Genomic DNA, 17834 nt, shown 5'->3' with positions numbered 1-17834 from the left:
ACATGCAAACTCCACACACATGGGGTCATGGCAGAGACTCGAACGCTGATCCCAGAGGTGCGAGGCAACAGTGCTAATCACTATGCCACCATACCGCTCCTAATCAACAACCAGTTCATTAAAAGTTACTATAAGATGTGGCATGAGTTTCATAGAAGTACCTAGCCTAGCATCCACTAGGACGATGACTTAAGAATAGGTGAATTCAGCCATACGCGTTTCTTGCAAATCGCATCTAAAAATGACGGCGCAGTGGGAACCTTTCTGCAGGCAATTTCTTTCTGTGCTCTGGTCAGAATTCCATATCGCAGGAGCGCTGATAGATTCGTCACTCCCCCGGCACCCAGACGCACGAGATGCGGTCCGTGGTCGCTGGAGGAGCCTGTGTGCCGGCCGCTAATCTGGAGAGAGGCTCGCCTCCGGTTTTGCGCGCGGCGATGTATTCCGCGGCTCGGAAACGCATCTCCCGGCGCCGGGAGCTCAGCCGGGCCCGCGGGCCGGAAGGCTATGCTTAAGTGTCGGTGCAGACTGCCAGCACACAGCTTTCAATCAAGTAGTGCGACGGCTGTTCCACAAGCATCTCCCAGCAGAAGCTCTTATCCTGGAGTCAGGGCGAGGGGCCGTCACAGGACTAGCTGAAAACCCCGATCTTTATGGAGGCTTCCTGTTGTGGATTTGATACTATTACACATGACAGAGCAGGAGTCCATCCACTCCTCGATTTCCCATAACCACTTATTCCGTGCAGGTGAGCCGCCAGTCGATCCCTGGCAGCGCAGGACGCACGGCCCGATAAATCCTAGACTGGATGCCCACACCAGCACTCTGAAAGTAAGATCACTAACAGGAAACATAGCCAATTTATCTCAGCCATGGTTTCTGCAATTTTAACATGCAGGACGCATTCTTGTATTTCATATACCTGGAATATATAGAGCTTTTACGACACTTAAAATCTATCTCATCAAAATGCGGTTTGCTGATTCTTGTCTCATAAATTGCATTAGCAATAGCTGAGATATGGGGGGGAAAAAAAAAACAAAAGTGCAATAAAGTTTTTTCCAGGTATTTATATGACTTTAGGGCAGGACCAGTTTCACAAGTTGTTATTAAATGCATATGCTACAATTCATTGAGATTTTGGCATGAAAGATTATTGCCCCACGCCGTCCACGGCTCTCCAGCCTTGCACCATAGGCTGTCTGCAACGGTCTCCAGGCTGCACACGACCCGAGAAGGATGGATGGACGGATGGATAAATATTCAGGCTAATAATGTGTTACTTTGTGTAGCTACAGAAAAAAAACATGGTTATGTGGCTAATCTGCTTTCCCTTATCACTTCTGCATCAAAGCTGCTAAGCTCAGTTTCCTGAAGCTATAGAATCAGTAGCTTTTGCGAGCATTATATAATAAATGGATACCGTCCTCATGTGCAAAATGCACGTCGGCCTCAGAGCCGCTGGAACCTCTAACCTGTTCCAGCACAGCTCCATGTTTACAGGTGAAATGCAGCTGTGAGCAACACGGTTACAGGACGCTGAAGCGATAAAAAATGGCAGGTATCTGAAGGAAGAGTACAGGGACGCTTAAAACATCCATCCATCTTCTGACCGCTCAGCTGGGTCAGGGTCACGGCGTGACTGCACGCCTGTCCTGGGAATCGTACAAGGAAAGGGAGATCCTGGACGGGATGCCAGTACTTGCAGAGACACGTGTTCTTAAATTCATTGTATTGTAATTCCGTGTATCATTTCTGTGTATCAGCCATGATAGAAATGAAACAACGCACCTTTACTAATAAGGAAACCGCAGAAACAAAACAGAGGCAGAACACACATTTTCTTCTTTATTTACCACACACTTTTATGCAAAGTGACACAGGTTTTTCTTCTTTTTTGAGAAAGCAGGACCTGACAGTCGCCGGTGCGACTGGAGGTTAAGAGCCTCCTCACTCTGAACTGAGAAATCACTCAAATACAGTACCCTGGGATCTGAACCAGCGACCATCCGGTCACAGTGACCCCTGTTGTTCTCCTTTCCAGATCTTTCATTCATTCAAGCATCCATAGTTGCAATTTCGCTATCCTTCCATTTTCAGCAGTTACCTTATACAGTTTAGGTAACAGTGACCAGGAATTTATCCTATAAGTAACAAAGCTAACTGGAAGACCCAATGAGGACTCATGCAAATCCTATATATGCAGAGATACATAAACTCATGCCCAGCGTCAGGTGGCCATGCCAAGCCCCAATTCAACATTGGTCTCTCATATAATAATCATATGAGGTAGGCCATTTTCAAGTCACATTCACAAAAGCAATCTTCATCATTATTAATCTCCATAATTAATTCAGTTGCCAATTAACACCGTACTAATTCAATGGCAGCATAGTTTTATAATATAGCAAATGAAGAACAATAAGATCCCCAACACTGTTATGAATGTTCAGCAGATCTTAAGTATCTCGATACAAGCATTTTATTGTAATTTCAGATATATACACTATAAGGACAAAAGCAAAGGGACACCTGGCCATTACCCCTATAGAAACTTTTATGACGTCCCATTCTAAATCCATAGGTATCAATACGGAGTTGGTCCCCCTTTGCAGCTATACAGTAACTGCTGCCACTCTTCTGGTAAGGCTTTCCACAAGATTTTGCAGTGTGTCTGTGGGAATTCTTGCCCATTTATCCCGAGGAACATTTTGAGGTCAACCACTGATGTTGGATGTGAAGGCCTGGCTCGCATCTCCATTCTACTTCATCCCAAAGGTATTTGACGGGGTTGAGGTCAGGGATCTGTGCGGCCTAGTCAAGTTCTTCCACACCAAACTCACCCAACCATGTTTTTATGGACCTTGCCTTGTGCACTGGGGCACAGTCATGCTGGAACAGAGAAGGGCCTTCCCCAAACTGTTCCCACAAAGTTGGAAACATTGTCCAAAATGTCTTGGTATGCTGAAACATTAAGAGCTCCCTTCAGTGGAACTAAGGGGCGTAGCTCAACCCTTGAAAAACAACCCCATACCATTATCCCTCCCCCACCAAACCTTACAGTTGGCATAATGCAGTTAGGCAGGTAACGTTCTCCTGGCATCTGCCAAACCCAGTCCATCAGACTGCCAGACAGAGAAGCGTGATTCGTCACTCCACAGAACATGTTTCTACTACTCCTAGTCCAGCGGAGGCGTGCTTTACACCACTCCATCTGACACTTGGATGGAATGGTGATGTGAGGCTTGCATGCAGCTGCACGACCATGGAAACCCATTCCATGAAGCTCCCAATGCATGTTTTTTGTGCTGGGCGTTAATGCCAGAGGAAGTTTGGAACTCAGTTATTGAGTCAACAGTGTTGGCGACTTTTGTGCACTATGCACCTGAGCACTCAGCGACCGTGCTCTGTTACTTTACGTGGTCTGCCACTTCGTGTCTGATTTCCTATTGTTCCTCAACTCTTCAAGTTTGCAATAATACCACTTACAGTTGACTGTGGAATATCTGGCAGGAAAGAAAATTCATGAACAGACTTGTTGCAAAGGTGGCATCCCATGACAGTACTATGCTTGGATTCACTGAGCTCTTCAGAACATCCCGTTCCTTCACAAATGTTTGTAAACCAGACTGCTTGATTTTATATACCTATGGCAATGGGTCTGAATGAAACACGTGAATTCAACAATTAAGAGGTGTGTCACAATACTTTTATCCATATAGGGTATATCAGTATTGCACAAAAAAATCTAAAAAAAACTATATAGTAACAATATATAAATGTGACGTGTAATGAAGACTACTCATTGAAGGAAATCTTTTTCCTTACCAATTAGAAAGTTTAAATTCACATTTCAGCCTTATAACGTTTTTGTTAAAGCCATATCAAGTCTTTGTTATAAGCTATAAAAGAACCTGGGTATTAAGGTACCTGGACAACAAAAATGACTAAATAACTGGTGGCTGTGTAACAGCTAATTAATCATTATGTTCTGAGACTGAATGTAAGAATGACATTTCCTCTGGGGTCAAACAGACAGTTCCTTAACAGGCTCACTGGGCTGTCACTTGTTAGGTTACTTTTTTCCACTGATTTTTTTTTTTTTAAACTGTTCCTTTATATGGAAGAATGATCCTATTTCTGCACTGCCAGTCTGTAATGCACTTAAATATTTCATCTAGTGACATTAGTGCTTAAAGGCCATTTGTTTCAGCCAGGAAAGGTGCACTGGGGGAAAAAAAGTGAATAATCCCTCTAAATATTGATTAAATACTGTTGAGACTAGTTCAGAGAGGTAACAATAGGAAAAAGATGCACTACCTCCTTCACAAAGATACATTATTATAAAATGTATGAATAGGAAAACGTACATTAAAAGGCAATAATTATTATGTACATCCACTAAGCTACATCTTCAGATCTTCAGGGACTCCTTATTTTCTCTTATTTCTAAAAGACCATTTAGATGATTTGTTTTGTCCTAAGTTGCGAAATTACTCTTATATTTAACAAAAAATGTTCATCCATCTTCCATGTCCCTTATCCAGTAAAGAGGGAGCCGGGAGCCTCTCCCAGAATGCACTGGGCATAAGGCTGGGGTACACCTTGGGTTGGATGCCAGGCCATCATAGGGCACACACACTCACATAACAACACTCTAGGGACCATTTAAGCTTGCCAGTTCACCTAACTGTGCGATTTCTGGACTGTGGGAGGAAACCGGAGTACCTGGAGAAAAGCTGTGCAAACACAGGGAGGACGAGCGAGCTCCACAGCCAGGAGTCGAACCCGCAGCCCTGGGGGTGTGAGACTACAGTGCTACTCAGCGAGATGACGGACCGCCCATGGCAACGTAACTGTTCACCTAATGATGAAAAATAACGGCTAAATGAACTGGAAAATGCACAGGAAGAAAAGAATTAAAGGGTTGCTGTACTAAGAAGTTAAGAAAAGTAGCTCCACATCAGGCAGCGGCGAGTAACTGTGAACCAGAACATCATTATCCAAACATTGGGGCTAAAGGGATTCATTTTCCAAGCATTATCTGATCAAGCTTTGCCAGTTGAGAGTTTTCGCTAAATATCCTAGCAGTTTAAAATGCGCATTAAATATCACAACACTGCCAACACTGCAAACACTGCCAGTGAACTGGGTAAATAACTGAAGGACAAAACCAGCCATTATGCCTTAAGAAGATCTACCTGAGCTGCTCTTAATACCAATCAGTGTCTGGCCCAACCTGAACTGCATATTAACACTGTAACCAGGCAACAACAAAATCCAGGTAAAGAGCAGAGAAGATGATCTGCACATTCTATCTAATGTATAAAATCATTCATATTATTCATAATTATCCTCGTCTAAGAGAAGGAAAGAGAATATTTGAGAAATCATTCCCAGCTTGAGTTGAGACTCCTAAAAAATTGGGTTTAAAAAGCATAAATTCTCATTTTAAGTCTTCATTTTTACACATTACACGTTTCAAATCAGACACTGTACAACACTAATCTGACATGAATCCATCACCAAGAAATCTGTGTTGAAATCTCAGTTTTGTTTGTGTTACATCACGTTGTACCATTAATGAAATCTGTCATCAGAATATGAAGATCAGCCAGTGGATGTGGACCCAGGAAGTCCGCCGTGACCCTTCCTTATAAAAACGTCAACAGATTAGCAGGGCACACTGTCTGACTGCTCACTGTAACTTCATCAGCTGAAGCGACAGGCAAGATAAGCATCTTAAATTAGGAAGTGCAAGAGAAAACGAAAAACAAACACTGCACAAAAAGTTCAGAAAAGCTTTGGGATCAAAGGTGGATTTGGGTCACAGCAAAATGAAAAAGAAAATTAAATAGAGCATTAGCCTTGAGGATCGGCTTTTTTTTCTTAAACCATGGATTTGGGTTTTGAAGATAACTGATATTCAAAAGGATGACATATCAAATTACCCTCCGTTGGGTTTTCTAGACAAATAGTACATGAAACAAAAATTGATAATTTGCATTACCATGTTATTATTTACACATTATTATTATTATTATTATTATTAACTACACTGGATTTGTAAGACTTCATGCAATTGGTGGACACAAGGAAGTAATGCTTAACTTATAAGGTAGGCCATGTAAATTACAACACATCCACGCACAGTTTTATTTAGTGGATCTAGCCACATAAAGGGTAAAGTTCAGCCCTATCACTACCCAAGGGCATGTAATCTTGCAATGATACCCAAAACATCATACAAAAGTGTCTCAGAAGAGCAGAATTCGCTGTCAACCACAGTGACCTTCGCACGGCACTAATTAGCAGCATTCCGGTACTGCGACTCACGACACGTAATACAGAGAGACACACAAATGGCCGATTGCTCATTTTGGGAATTCAGAGGCCTATGGCTCACCTTGTGGTATGTTACAAGCAATCATGTGATACGATCACACAGCTGCCTTGCAGTGGGATGATAATGAAACCCACACATAGAGAAGCATCGCTATTGGGTGAAAAAAGGAAGGGAGAAAAAAAAAAAAGCAAAAAAAGGTAGAAATAAATAATTACTACTGTGCCTGGCAAACGACACATCAAGACTTTTAAGTCGTCCAAGGGAATAGGAGAGAATTTGCACATTCTTTCAGAGTTTAAATTGTCTGTGACCCCTTCCTGCTCGAGCTTGAGTAAAAAGCTTTGGCACAAGCAGCCATTTGAAAACAGGCAGTGGGTTTAATGGCAGAGTTCAATTAACCTTTCTAAAACAAATGAGTCACCCGCTTTAATGATAGCGTTTTCTTCCAGATTCCTCGCTGCTCACAAATCTCACAACACCCCGATCTACAGCTTTTAATTGTTAATTAGTATTCTTATAGTTACAAGTGCATTCATTCATATTTATTCTGCATGATTTGTTTAAAATATTTCTGCATGTAAATCTGACTTTAAACCATGCTACGTCCATGACAGTCGTTTCTGAGATTTGACCTGGTTACAGTGTGCTGATGTGATTAACACTGTCCCTTTCAGTTTCACTTGGATTGCAGAATTAACGAAAACACACCAAAAACGCGTCATTCAGAAACTTCTGGGGAACTTAAAGCAACATAATCCCACGTACAGTTAAAGTTAACCCCCCCCCCTCCCAAAAAAAGAGAGAAAAGATTTTGGGCATTTTTTGTGAAACAAAGTATTAGTTTCCCTATCTTTTCTATGTGGTAGCAGGCTAGCAGAATGAGGGAAAAAATCCTGATTTAAAACTATCCAACAAATGGAAATAAGATGGAAAGGTCTTTTTTTTGTTTAAAAGAAAGAACTGTGAAGTCAAACATGAGGTCATGGGACATTTATGCCCTGAGGAATAGGCTTGTGCCTACTGCAAGGCGTCCAGCTCCGCTTGAGTTTCCATATAAATACGAGCCGGGGAAAGTCCTTCGCATGTAAAGGCAGATTTTCTACAGAATGTTCAAAAACATCACGCACATGTGTTTCCAATAAAAGGAGCTGGAGCCTGAGTGCGGCACTGGGCCCCTCTGAGCTTCTCTAATAGACTCAGCACAGGAAGCAAAGGCGGAGGAATGCTTAAGAAAAACCAAAGAAAGGCATAGTGACCCAAGTCTAAAACAAAACGATCTTCTCTGAGTCACAAAGATCTGCACTTTCTTCGCTGCAGTGTTTCCCGGATATTCCGATTTAATCGCCACCTTTAAAGCTTTTTGCATTTTGCTTACCGAATATAGACGCATCTCTCTTCTGTTTTTCTCTAATGGTTTAATTAGGAGTATATTTTGGCGTATGATACACTCCAAAGTAACTATGTACAAACTGCTGGATTGTGCCTGAAGCTTGGTGCATAAATTCACAATGTTGTGGGCATAAAGGCAAACCCCCCCCCCCCCCCAAAAAAACAGTACTCTATACATTTATATCTTACAGCTATTCTGTTTTGTAGCGTTGGTGGACAGATAGAATTTTGGTGTACATGCAGAATGACAATAAAATATTCTCCTCTGGAAATGTACAGAAATGAGATTCACCAATCTAGTGAGGGGAACAAGGGTAGCAGTCACTCAGAGCCACTGACCCTAACCCTTCATCACATCTGACCCCCAGCCAGCACAAATACACAAACCTGCCTGCAGTGTTACTCCCTCTATTTTTTCCCTAGTTAACAGAAAATTAAGCTGTGACATTTTTCCACTAACAGAGAGACCGACTGCAGCCACGAGATGTATCCGGCGATAAACGCCGTACGTGAACGTCACGGTCCCGAGCGCATAGATATTAATCGTTGCTACGCGGCGCTGGAACGTGAATGCGGTACGCGGAGATCCGTGGGACATATACGATAGGATCTACATATACGATAGGATAAGCCCTCCATCTGAATCAGGTGAGGAACCACATGCACCAGAGAAGCGCCAGAGGATCTAAAGATCTGGTCTCCACCAAAGCTCAAATGATAGGTGACAACTAGAACAGCAACAGTAAGAAGTAATGGGGGGGGGGGGGGGGGGGAGGGTAGTTGAGTAGTGTAAACTGTTTATTTGTTTTGTCAGGTTTCCAAAGTATATGATATGAAAAATCCCACTGCATCACATATAGAAAGCAATATGTGGATCCGTTTTGGGGAAGTGGTCATCATGACAATCCTTCGATGCGCAATTGGAGCTGCGCTCATATTTTCAATGGGGGAAATCGCCCTTAGCCTGTAGCGACAGTCATTCCTTAGCAGAAATTAAATCATACTGTCAGGAAATTCTTCCCCCGTTGCTGTGTCTCCCAATTTTTCTCTCTGCCTCGAAGTCACAACTTGTTTATAAAACAAACTTCATCCTCAAAAGCGACGAAACGGAGGAGGTCAGTCAGTCATTGGCAGTCAGAAGGAAGAGATCCGACTGCCAATCAAGGGGAATATTTGCATTTCAAATCAAAATAAACTAAAGACATAAAGCCAACTACGGAATTTCATTACAACATCTTCTGCAAATCAACCATGTGGCAAATTGCTGCTTTTGCATCAAACTGCTGCCTAATTATTCTAAATCTGTAAAAGCTAAGCTAGTGTTATCTATACTGCCTTTTCCAGTTCTCACTGACGATGTTTTAATTAACTGGTACAATAGCTACTGCGACGCAGCTCAACACGGCTATCCCTCGAGATTTTAACTTTTAGCCAGCTTGACGCTTGCGCTGCATTTGCTTTTTGTTTGCTTTGCGTATGAGATGTTTTAGGTTGGAAATGACACTCCGGAACCTGCAAATGAAACGAACGCGTTTGGCATCCCAAGCAAGCCGCCTTGATTTCGTAGCGCCGTCTCTGAAGCTCATGGATCACTGACCTGCACAAATATGTAGGTGTCTCGCTCGTTTTGTGTTTGATGAGCAGTCAGACTGCAGTTATTACCATCACATTTTTTACATTAAGCTTCCATAACACAGGAAAATCTGATGTCCCCAACTCTTCCTATACAAGGGAAATCTCAGCCATTTACACTATTTGATACAATGTATATGCAATAATAATACAAAGCATATATAACTACACTTTCTACTGAAAGGTCTCGTTAAGGTTAGGACTAAAAGCTACAAACAGCCATGAACAGTGCCGCCCTAATGGGGTAAGAGAGCACTGAAAATAGCCCACAGAATAGCTTTGAAACTACATGATACAAAGGTAAATTTATGAAAAGAAATTCTCTACTCACTGGGGAAATATTTTTCTTTAATATCGACAAACCTCTCACGCATTTATGGAATTTAATTGAAACTATAAGAACCTTTTGTTCTAATTAATAAACATTTTTGTCCAAGTGTTTTTCCATTGTTTTACGCATTCATATTTTGATGTCCAAGAACCATACCAAATACTTATTCCCTTTCAATTACAATATTTTAGCGACTAATTCAGTTTTTCTTAACATTATTCCTAATTTGCTAAATAATGTAAGAAAAAATTGCAGCACGGCAGACAGTAGTGTTTAAAGACCCTGATGTAACAATCTCAAGGTTTCAATATTAAATAGCAAATCTGAAACTAAATTCAGATAATACTTCATGTAATAGTAGCCTTGATGCTGGACTGGTCTGGCATCCTGGTCTTGAGCCTGCCTGATTTGATACAGCCCAGGATTGCAGCTTGAACCCTGGGTTTCAGAGCATCTGGTTTTCAGTGTCTAAGCACAAAATCTGTACACCTTTTGTGATTGCCGGCTGTAGAGTGAAATACAGATACTTCCTCAATCTAGGTTAAGTGTACAGAGCAGCAGAAGGCTCAGTGTGTCTAAGATTTCACCAGGGAGTTAAAATAAGCTCCATGGCATTTTCCTCAAAGTCGGTTTAAATAAAACACTGGAAATCCCTTTTTAAGGTCGACGCTTTAACTAAAAACCTACATACTGGATTCAGAGCTCAAACCAACTGTAACAATGTGAAAATATATCTCCGCGGAAGTTTGGCTTTAGGATTTGAAGTGTATAATCGACTCGTGTAACACAGAGAACAAGCCTGCCATGTTCAAGCAAGCATTATAGACATATTCCATTATTTTATTTGCGAATCGCGTGACTCGCATCGATTAAAACCTGTGGGCGGCCGAACGAACGCTAAGGTGACGCGCTTTCAGGACGCCCAGGGCTGAAACTGCTGGGAGCCCCAGGGTCCACATGCAGGGACCCCCTCCAGTGTGGCTTCACTGCCTCCTCAGGCACTGCACCAGTGGCTACCATTTAAAACTGGCTGAAAGATTCTCACTTTTTTTTTTTTTTGGCATCACCCCAAAACCCATATCCAAGGCAAACTAGCAGTTAATGTCCTACATTTAAAAAAAAGATGAGGGGGTCTTTAGAGAGGGAATTTATGTAAATGCCTCTGGTCTTCAAAATTAAAGACTATTTACAGCGTGCACATATGTCTGTATCTCTTTGAAAAAGCGGCTGCCTGCGATCTCCAGGGTGCTGGGATGTTAGATCGCCCGAGGCCTTCTCTTTCCTGTAGTCGTACTGCTGCGCACAGGAAGCCGGTAGTGGCTCTGCTAGCACAGCACTGTCAATTAGCTAAATACTGCCACACATAACGGGGGGGGGGGGGATCCTAACAGTTCATACATAATGGATGCTTGCTGGATCTACATGGCGAGCGGCCGGGGAAGGTACCCCGATATACGGCCATGAAATTCCACATTAAAGTCATTTAAATAGCAACAAAAATATATTTGTATTCTTTTTCCAAACCTGGCCATTCAATCCCTAAGCATTAAAAAAAAAAGTACATGATTATTATTAATGAAAGAAGACGAGAACAAACCTGGGCAATTTTGACTGAATTTTGGGTGGAGCCCCCAGCATGGTACTCTACTGAATTCTTCTTGACTAGCTCCTCAAACCTAGAAAAAAAATAAAAATAAAAAAATAATAAAAATGACATGTTTTAAAAGTGTCAGTGAAATGTCAAGGGCGACAGCAAAGCAGCACCTAGTGGATAGCTGGGTCACGCTCAACGTTCATGTTTGCAAACAGGAAGCTGTGGTCAGATCTACAGCAGCGAATTGGGGGGGGGGGGTGTTGGGATGCAATGGGAGTTATGAGGCTCACACGCAGCAAGACGGCCCCCACAACAAGATATCAGAAGGTTTAACCCTGCATATGTCCATACGTACATCTGTCACCATGCAACTCAGGCGACACACACACACACACACACACACACACACACATATATATATATATACATGTTTGTATCCATATCTTTGTGGGGACCATCGAATCATTCAATCAATATATACATAACCCACACACAAAGACAACACACAAGAAGATATGCACAAATGATTAGTCTCCAAATGATTCCTGCATACATACAATTAAGAACGGGAGTAGCTAATGCATTTAAAATAATGAACGATTACAGTAATGACTGTAGATAGATGCATCATTTAAATAGTGTAAATCGCTGCAATGCCGTAGGTAATGAAATGTGTGTGCATTAGAAATACAGGCCTCTGACTTCAATGTTTTTAAGGTGACTGTAAAGGTGTTTTAATCCTCTCAGCTTACAAATGGCTCCCCTTCAATTCCCTTCTGGCAGGGAGGGGGGACACATTCTCCTTTACATCAGTCTTAACATGCAGGGAACTCTCCAAAAGGAAGATGCACCCAACGCCTTTCTGGATTTCCACGGAAGGGCTTAAAGGCGTAACTGAATAGGTGACGTCAGGAATTTCTAATAAGGGTGAAATGTCATGCTATACTGCAACTGCCATTTAAACCACGGTGGTAAAATTAGAAACTATTTACCCGTCTAGAAGAGGAGTATTTTACTGTTACCAGATATGTTAGCCTGGCCTATCGTAGGTGTAGACCTAATGGGCAGACAGGAAGGGGAGGGCAAACAGCAAAACCAGGCCGGCTTAAGTAACAAAAGGCTATAAGACATACTTTTTATTGGGCAATAAACAAGCTGATGTCAGCCCTCGGTTTCATTTAAAACAAACCTCCCCAGAACTTTGTCTTATAACTTCAGAAAGCAATTTGTGAGGTCATGCTAATTTCGCAGTTAACACGTGCCTCTGTAGAACAAATCAGAGGCCTTACGAGGGGGTCTGCCGTCTGATGCAGTCCCTCCTAACCGCGAGGAATGGCACGTCGTCCACTGAAACCATCACACTGTCACTAGGTCTGTTGCAGGACAGGCGTTTGAGATGGGGGGGAGGTAGCAGTTTTGGGGGGTAGAGGAGGGGCACGCGGTGGGTTTTAAGAGCGTGGGAACGATGGGTTGACTTCCGTAGACACCAAGTTGCTCACCAAGGTTTTACCACAAGGCCTGAGAGTGCGCTTTGGGGAAAGCCACACACAGACTGCGTCTCCTTCACACTCTCTCAATTACACTCAGACACACAATCCTCAGCAATTTTCCCCCCATTCAAGGTAGACAATGGGCCGGCCTATTCCCAGGGCGGCCAAAAATCATAATGTTTCACTGCCGCCAAGTGAACGCGCTCCTGCGCTAAGGGATCGGGTGACTCAGCTATACTCCTGATTTGACTTCTAAACAGGAAAAAAAAAAGCAGGTGGCATGACATTCGGTAGGAGGGAGCACTGAGAACAGCACATGCAAAGCTGCAGAAGCAAGCGGCACCTACAAGTTGCCTGTAGCGTGCGATTGCATGTGCAGGTGTGCAACCTGCCACGTCCTGCTAACCCACGCAGGGTATAGCTTTGCTTTGTGCATTATGCAGCCTGGGATTGGCTCCAAGCCCCCCCCCCTCCCCCCCTCCCCCCCAGGTTGGAAGATGGATGGAAAATCAATATGGTTAAGATTTCTGAGTTCAGCAAAGCTGTTAAAACATTAACATGTTACTTAATCTGCAGTCGGTTTCTGATTAAGACATATGAACAGGTAGAACAAACTCACTCAATGGTATGCGAGTCATTTATAATAAGACATATCAAATAAACAATTTCAGACAATCAAGAAAATATCCATCATATAAAAATCCTACACAATAAGGTCTTTTAAGCAGTATACTTGAAGAAAGGTGTCAAAAGGAGCAACATTTAATGTTCTATTTATGATGATCTGGATAAATTAACCAACAGTAAACTTATGAAAGAAAACGAAAATATTTCAGTATACATTCGACGATTCTTCTGGAAATAATGTACCACAAATCTTACTGGAATTTAAATGCCACATTGACAAAAGCCAAGAGTGCATTCCTCAACATGTGTTTGCAGTTAAACGGCCTGTATTAAATCAAGATGGAAAAAAGTAACTTAAATCTAAAGTTAAAACATTTCTTTCAAGCCAATCTTGAAAATTATTTTGTTAACCTCACGTCTCATGTATGCTGCTGCTCTAGACAGTTTAAAGAAACGGCCTTAAATGCGTAACTCGTCTGATACCTTGAGGAAATGTTGTGCGAAAAGCAGGACTTGGGACGCCAAAAAAAAAAAAAAAAATGGAGACAGGTATTGAAAGAGGCCATGTCTTGTGTATCTGTTTAGGCTGACTTCTGAACCGCAACAATCTTGCTTAATTAGATCCAGAATATTTCCTTCCAATATGGCTTTTGTTAACAAATGGGATGCCATTAACCGAAACCAATAAAACGGCTGATTCTACGGTAAAGTCTTCATCGGCAGGACAGCACCACTGCACAAGAAATAAATGCTGTTTGAGTGATCAAGCTTCTCACTAATATTTAGGAAATAAAAAAGGAATATTTACCATCTGGCACAGTGGTGAAATAAAATGGGCCTCTGGGCCTAGTTAACACTAAAGGAGGACGATAAAACAATCAGCCATGTATAAGGGAATAACATTAGTAGTTTATTTAACTTCATTCATCACGCCAAAGACAAATTGTAATGTTGCAAATTATTATTAAAAGCATGAATTATGAGAAGTGCCCTTTGGGTATATTGTGTGCTGATTTCTATCATTACCATCTGAATAATTATGTCAGGATTACACTTAGTGTGAAACACCATGATAAAATAAATATTTTATATATATGTTAAGCTGCCTGTTCCTGAATTTTAAAAACCACTGCAGGGAACTTGAACACTGAGCATCCCATTTTCCCCCTCACCAGGAACCGATTTCACTGTTGACCAAAGAACGGAAATGTCCTCACAGCAAAAACAACGGACCTGAACGCAGCCAGGCTACCGGATGGCAGTCGTCCCAACCTAGAACCGACACCCGGCGTTCCAACATTAAGGAAATTTTCGACAGGAGCAAAAATGCGCTAATGAGGAAATTCCATTACGGACCATTGTGGCTTTGGCTGTTTTCTGTCAATGCTCTACGATTGCGTTCGGTGCAAAAAAAAAAGAAAAATCGATGGCGGCACTGAGAGGAAGTGGCATGTGGGAGACAAGCTCAAATTTACTTGATCATCACAATGGAAAGTCTCCACATATCAATGCTAAGTATGCTGCTCTGTATAACCCTACACTGTATTCTGCTGTCGCAGCCTGAGCCGTATCACTGATCATAATTATACAAAAAAGTATGACCTCCAAAGGGGGCAAATCAGCGAATAGAGATTGGTTTCGCTTGGTTTAGATGATATGCTTTTAAGTGATAAAACTAATTGCGGCTAACCTGCGAAAACCTGAGAAGTAGGTTGAGGAGTGCCTTCTGGGACATTCCAGATACGGTGTGAGAAAAAAAAAAACAAACAAGAAACCACGCCATGCCTTAGCTACACATCGCATAATCAAACATAGCTCAGGATTGGCCATGTGAGGTGCGTATACAAGAGGATCCCCAGTCTGGCAGCCCCCGGTTTACTCCGGTAATGCAGAGCCTGGGGGGGGTGGCAACCTCTCTCTTCTGGTGACTCATTGACAGACAAGCGGAACCAAGTGTTCCAACTTTAAATGCCAGAGTCTAAAAATAATCGGCACGGTCATCTGACTAATGTTTCCATTAGTATTCTCCTTGTCTTATAGAAGTGCTAACCAGACACCAGAAACAGGTACAAACCTGACTAATAATACCGGACTCCAGAACTTTCAACATGCATCCTCGTGTGAAGGCCAATTTTTTGAATGAGATTTTAAGAAACCATACTTTCATATTTTTGCTATTTCAACACTACAAATGAACCATTCTTTTATCATTATAAAAATAAAACCTGGGGTACTGTTTAAGAATAGATTAGAAAAATAGCATGTGCTTTGACATTCAGTCACATTTCTGCACGCAAAAAAAAGCATTTCAGATTGCTTGTTTCTAGTTTGTTTTTATTGATTTACAGCGTAAAACATTGACTTTTTGAGAGTGCTCGCATTAGCTGCACCATACTGTTACTTAAAAATCTCTTTAAGTATTAGGAAGGTTCACACCCGCCGAATATAGGAGAATAGTATTACAGCGTTACTAAACATTGCTCGAAACACGGTCACGTAGGTAAGCGAAAATAAGCAACGAGGTTTTACTGCCTTTACAGAAAACAGCAAATGAAAGGCCCATCTTCACACAAAGCCTGCGAACACTGCTTCCGAGTGAGAGGTAACCTAAGGAAGCTTTGGCAGCTCAGCTACCATTATACACATGAAATAAGAGACCGTCAACACACCTGCTACATCTGTTTACTGGGACAATATGTGAATGCAGGGGTTGTTTATATGTCGCAGGGAACCAAGGGCCCCTAGAGCTATCTGAAACAGACGAGGAGCTTCTTAAGGATTGTTACACACCACCCAGAAAGAACAACTAGATGCTCGACCTTTCAGCCAATAGCAGGAGCCCCAGCCCTGGGAGTCTTTTCAAATGCTGCACACAAGGAACAGCTCCTCCCGGGAGGGGGAACACTCGCCCTTTATGCACATTTTATAAGACATACATATGGGGTGTCATATTAGCCCTGACATCTGAAGGCTAGCTGTGCCCCTCTACTGAAGGAAAACCCGAGACAAACTTCTACAAAATTACCACCTGGCACCTTCCTTTATTCAACTGGGAGCAAAAACGCTCAAAGCTAGCTTGGTTCGAAAATGTGTAGCCGGGGGATGTAACATTAAAATATTGTTTTGGTTTTTTTTCTTCTTTATAGCTGAAACACCAGCAGCCGAAGACCTTGGCCATAAACTGCAGACAAAGTTAAGATTCCAAAGCTCAGCGAAGATGCCTGTATGTCGGCGGTAATTATTTTGTTTATACGTTGACGGTAATTATTCCGTTTATGGACCTTCTGTCATCAGCAGGAAACAGAACAGGCAGTTTTAACACTCATTACGGTACATCATTACATGCGAAAGTGTCACAAATATTTCCATTTTGAAAATTAAATTTCATTTTGTCTCTAGGTGTGAAGCGCCTTGGGGGGACGTCTGTTCAAAAAATGACTGTCAGAGTAGGCAGAAGAAGAGGCATAAATTCAGCTGGTGCAATAAGACAAGATTTGCTGCTCGGAGAATTTTACGTTTAACAGGAGGCGAGCTCATTTAAGCGATTCCTCGTCATTCCCTTTGAGGTTAGCCTATCCCATTAACACTGAAAGGACCCTAAAAACACCCATTAAGTGATTTCACAGGAGGAACCAGCCTCTGTTAATCAATGCTTAGACGGGATCCGCTTCCTTCTAGGCGGGCGGACTCAAAGTCTTCAGAGTCTTCAAGTGTACACAGAGGTAATTCACTGCTAATGATCGCCACGGCGCCCACTCTCTTCTCCTCCGCGGTCTAGTCATTTAATTACTTCACTCACGTTAAACAGCTTACAAATCACAGGGACGGCAAAGAAACACGATCAAAAGCACTGGTGCTAATCAGGGTAGGGACTGGGAAACATTAATAAAGAGGAAAAGGTTGGGGGAAAAAAAACTACCGTGTTCTGCCACTGAAAATGGGCAAGCTGGTTTTCACAAGTGCACAGAAAGTTTGCGGGCACCACAAAATAAAGAAAAATGTAATTTAAACTAAAAAAAAAAATTATATATATATATATATATATATATATATATATATATATATATATATATATATATATATATATATATATATATATAAAAAAAAATAGTGCAGCATGGGACCACGCCCAATACAGGATGGCACAGAGTTAAAAAGGCTAATCTGTTTCAAGTCATCTGGCCAAATGTCATTCCCAAATGTGCTGGAATCACTAGCTGCTGATCAATGAGATTTTGGGATCTTTGTCCCTCCAGTTTGCGGACTGACCGAAAAGAAAGGAGGGACGCACGCTGGTCGTTTCCACGGCCTGTACGGAAAAGGCACATGTGGGGGAGAGATGTGGAGCTTTCATCCCTAACAAAGTCACCGGATGGATCCTTCACATGCAGCACTTTTACACGGGGAGAGCCATAATTAAAAACA

General features: G+C 42.1%; 1 protein-coding gene across 3 annotated transcripts in view; it reads right to left on the bottom strand.

Moving 5' to 3' along the window:
* Nucleotides 1-17834, bottom strand: part of LOC111836876 (adenosine kinase-like) — a 129914-nt gene that overhangs the window by 95014 nt on the left and 17066 nt on the right. For all 3 annotated transcript variants that reach the window (XM_023798524.2, XM_023798560.2, XM_023798544.2), the window contains one exon: nt 11296-11374. In XM_023798524.2, coding sequence (XP_023654292.1) covers nt 11296-11374 — 79 coding nt within the window. The remainder of the gene's footprint in view (nt 1-11295; nt 11375-17834) is intronic.

Source organism: Paramormyrops kingsleyae, chromosome 20, assembly GCF_048594095.1.
Source record: "Paramormyrops kingsleyae isolate MSU_618 chromosome 20, PKINGS_0.4, whole genome shotgun sequence".
Taxonomy (NCBI): domain Eukaryota; kingdom Metazoa; phylum Chordata; class Actinopteri; order Osteoglossiformes; family Mormyridae; genus Paramormyrops; species Paramormyrops kingsleyae.
Note: the sequence above shows the minus strand (reverse complement) of the source record. Positions and strands in the feature narration are given on the sequence as shown.